We start from the raw sequence: 4,769 nt of genomic DNA on the forward strand, positions 1-4,769 counted from the left end.
TTAACTTTTTCTTGTACTATTACAATTAACAGAGTTAGGGAGGCTAGAAGTTAAGGGAAGATTTCAGAAATTTAAAAAAAATCATAACAAACAGAAAAATGATTGAATTTTGTAATTTTTTTTTTCAATCTGCTCTAAAATATGTAACTTTTCTTTTCAGAGAAATAGATATATTTTTTAATTTTTAATAAGAAAGTTATAACAAAAAATCAAATTTTTAATCGTTAATTTTAATGATTTAACAAAATTAAATTTCTGAAATCTTCCCTTAACTTCTAGCCTCCCTAACTCTGTTAATTTTAATAGTACAAGAAAAAGCTAAGAGACCATTTTTATGTAGAATTGTCTGCTTTACAACTTTCATGAAAAACTTTTTTTTCTAGCTCTTACCCTTTTTGAGTTATCTTGAAAAAGCCCTTTGTTTTATCTTTTTCCACCCTTGGCCGGGGGTTGAACAAAAAATTACTCTCACTTATTGTTATAATATACCTTAAACTAACTCATATCAAAAATTCAGCCAAGTTGACAAAATTTCGATTTAAAGGCTTAGTTAATTGGACTATAAATAAAAAAATTTAGATAAATTTGGAACGAATACACTGAAGATGAATTTTTTGTGTACAAAACGTCTGAATCCGGTTCGGGCTGAGGTAGTACAGTATTAGGGGTCATGAAGGCTTGCAAAAAATGTAATAAAATTTCCAGGGTCGTATTTAAAAAAATGAAGTTGATGATTGTCCTGGAGGGACGAAACGTTACATATAAAAATTGATAGTGCCATTCGATAGAGGACAGAAAGTGGTCATAAGAAAGTGTTCTTCTTTTTTCAATATCACCTCAAATAAGGCTGAAATTAAACAAAAACGGATTTCCAAAATTTGGTTTTTTTTTTCAAATATTTCGAAAACTAATCATGTTAGCCTTCGTACTTCTTACTGTTTCCGAGATCCCTGTAGTGAGAAGCGAATTTGTAATAGCCTGTATATTCAAACGATTTTTCGATTTTGTTTGCATAATCGGGAAATTTTGAGGAATTTATTAAAACAAAAAAAATTAATTCATATAAACTCCCAAAACGAGTAGGTACTTAATTAAGGGGAAATATATTTCGAAAATATTTCTAATTCGTCGCAACTTTTGCCCTGTTTAGTTGGTAGTCCAGTAATATTTTGCGCTAATTAAAAATATTTTTTAATTTTTCAACGTTTCTTAATTCAGAAATTATTTGACTAGTGATTTTCATTTGTTTAGAACAGTAGTTTACGTCATTACGTCTTGAAAAAAGGTGTTTCAAGTTTCAAGAGATAAAACAATATTGTGAGATAGTTTCATTATTAGGTAGGTACCTACCTATGTAGTTATTTGATAATATAATACGTATCTATTAATTCAATTACGTTAAATTTATTTTACTTTTTAAATGAACCATAGCTTCATTTATTTATTTAATAATAGTAAAATAATTTCGAAATTGAAATTTTAATTAATATTTCGTTTAACAATAATTTTTTGTGACATTTTTGTAAATTAAAAAAAATTGAGTATAAAAGATTCATATTTTCTGGGGTTCAGGGCTATTCTACGAATTCGTAAATATGCCCATTGTTATTTTTTCGTCGAGCTACCCCAGGTAAAAAAAATAAGTTTCTACGATGAATAGAAGCCGAGATATTGCAAAATTTACAGCGCGCATCAATTTGAACTTTGGAATTAACTTTTCTCGCGCGCGCGACTCGCTTGGACGAACTTCCCCCATCACCACGCGCGCCGGACAGTTTACTTAGCAAGTACCTTCTCTTTAAAGGGCTCGTGAATCGTTAATTTTCCACATTTTTCAATGCAATTCACGGGAAATCGTAGTTTACGTCGTAAACTTTATTTTGCGAAAAATTCAAGTCTTAATATTTATAAACAATTGCGCTACGATTTAAAAAAAAATCTTATCTTGGCTCCTGTTGGTCGTAGAGGGTACTTTTTTTATTTTAAAACTGTATTTTTTTGCCAGCTATCCATTGCATCTATTTTCGGTGAGATAGCATAAATAGCAACAATGTTATTCAAATTGTTTATAAGCGAAAAACGCACGGTTTTTTAATGCACAATTTGAGAATGTTAATGTCAAAAAAACGGTGATATTTTTTAATAGGTCGCTTAATTGCGTCTTTAAGATTACAATGACGCTTTCAGAATCATGTTTGATTGAAAATTAACGTCTGTACAGAGGCTTAAAGTTCATAACTTTTGGAGCCTCCGCTATAAACAAATAGAATTGTGCGAAAACTATTGCACCTACAGCGCCCACTTTTGGCACACTTTTATAGTATGACAAAACCCTCAAATTGTCATAGGTTTTATAAAATTTTAACAACAAATCCGATAGTTATTGATGCTTTTCCCTGCAAAGTGAAAAAACTGTTTTCCTCACTTATTTGTTTAAATAGAAAAGTTAGCTAACAAAATTTGTTGACTCACGAGATGAGAGATGTCTTGTATTATGTTCCTTTAGACAATTTTACAATAATATCGCGGATAGGAATTTTTTCGAGTAACAATTTTATTTGCTTGGCCTACTTATCGAGTACAGAAAGAACGCATACATTATTTTTAAAATTATGCAAGCTCACCTAGATCAAAGCCGATACTAACAAAGAAAATAATTGAAACTAATTTCAACCGATCTTTCATGTTGATATTTGTACTTTGAGATAACATTTCCTTCGATTCTACTCAAAACTGAATCGATTTTTTTGCGAGTTACGAACATAAGATTGATTTTAGATAAAGGTTGAAGTGCGCAAATTCTATTAAATATTATGCCAACACAATCATTGCACAGTTGGTACTGGGTAAATTGAATTGGAATTGGTGGAAAGTTTTAAATAATAATTTAGTTATTTATCTGTTGCAAATAAAAATTATATGTACGTCAAGTGTATCTGATGTTAAGATTGGGAGTGAGACAGATATACGATGTAATGTACGTTAGAAATAATAAAAGAAAGTTTATATTCCGTTGCACCAAAAGTACATACATATATTTTAGTTATGCAATTTTAGTGTATGTATAAGGGCATTACTTTGTTAGAATATTTCATATCAATGCGTTAGGAAGTTTATTGGAAGCAGACCGCAAAAATTTTCACAAACATTACATATGGCAGCTTGTTGCAACTTATTATCTGGTTTAGGAAATAAAATTACTGTTTCTAACGTTGCAATGGAATGGAATTATTTAGATTGCTATAACTTTTCTCAAAAAAATCTAAATTTCGAGTTATAATGTAGAGGGAGCCACTTTAATCTACAGCGTATAGGATTTTTTTGTTTTCTTCATAATCTTACATTGTTTTACAATAAACAAATGCATAAATTTAAATTTCACAAAAAAGTGTTAAATATCCCCAGAACTGGCCCCTGAGGTATGTAACATTCTTTTTCGAACATCTTGTATATGTGTTGTAATATTAAAAACGCTTTCTCTTCAATTATGAAATAATATATAGGGTGTTATAGGATGTATACCCACTTCTAGTTGATAGGAACAACAATCTTATTTAACTTTTATTTTACTACTTACAATTAAATCCAGAAAGTTAGAATGGGATTGTGCAGCATTGAACGAAAATCAGTTTTCTTGAAGTATATTTTCTTATTTTTAAAGTAGCCTTAAATTCCAGGAGCAAATTCAATTTTTTTTCAACTTGCTTGATTATCTCTGTGTTCTATATAAAAAAAGAAATACTAACACAGAGGACGTTTTTCATTTATTTATACTTCCTCAGACTAAATACATAATATGTTTCATTAATTTACTATTGAAAAGCGATAGAAATGACAATAAATTATATGAAAATTAATTTATTAACAAAAAAAACAACAACTAATAATGCTTAAAGAGAGTTCTACACAAACAATTTCATAAAACTGAATAGGGCAAATGAAGCTACCAAAGAGGTGGAGTAGCCTGGTACAAAACCGCCGCTGTCGGTATTACAGAGATCTGTGTTACACACTTTACAATAACTGGCGCCGCTTTCTAGACCATCGCATTGATTCTTTATAGCGCAACTCCTGGTTATTACATCTAGAAAAGAAAATGTACGGTTTAACTTTTTAAGTAGATAAAACAGGATTTGTTATTTATGTTTTTTTTTTGAGAAAAAATGATCAGACATGACGGCAAAGCTCGAATTTTTCTGCATTTTGAAAAAGCGGCACTTAAATTGTAACAAAAGTTTTTTGTTCAAAAAATATAAAATATGTACAGGCTTACCTAATCACTATAATCTGACAAATTATTGTGAGTTTATTATTGAAATTACAACAAACTTTTTAATACAAAAATTTTAGCTTTTTTATGAATTTTTATAATACAGTATTAGAAAAAACAATGGAATAATGGAAATCACTAAATTAAATAATTTTTTTTTTAATGGAACACCCTATATATTAGTTATTAGTGCATATTTAGCTTCGTTAAATTTTTCTCTTTTCAAAAATATATAATATGTTACTGTTTGATTCGAAGAGCTGCAAGGGGTTGAGGTCGTGAGAGACCTTCCATGGACCAAAATCCTGGCGTTCATCAGGGCGTCGGGTAGGTTCGAGGAGGGTCAGAGGCAGAGAGTGGTTAGGTGATGGGACGGCGGGGTAGACAAATAGGGCTCACTTGTGGCCTAATTGCCAGGCTGAGGCCGCCCCTTTTACTACTACTACTACTAGGTACTACTACTACTACTACTACTACTACTACTACTACTACTACTACT

General features: G+C 30.3%; 1 protein-coding gene across 1 annotated transcript in view; it reads right to left on the minus strand.

Annotated features, from left to right (window-relative positions):
• Positions 1–3,842: 3,842 nt before the first annotated feature.
• The window catches only part of LOC108903994, a 6,267-nt gene continuing 5,340 nt past the window's right edge, over positions 3,843–4,769 (minus strand). Inside the window, exon 3 of the mRNA XM_018706362.2 lies at positions 3,843–4,084. Within this exon, the coding sequence (XP_018561878.1) occupies positions 3,903–4,084 (182 nt within the window). The 3' untranslated portion in view covers positions 3,843–3,902. The remainder of the gene's footprint in view (positions 4,085–4,769) is intronic.

This window comes from Anoplophora glabripennis, unplaced genomic scaffold (genome assembly GCF_000390285.2).
Source record: "Anoplophora glabripennis isolate ALB-LARVAE unplaced genomic scaffold, Agla_2.0 scaffold237, whole genome shotgun sequence".
NCBI lineage: Eukaryota > Metazoa > Arthropoda > Insecta > Coleoptera > Cerambycidae > Anoplophora > Anoplophora glabripennis.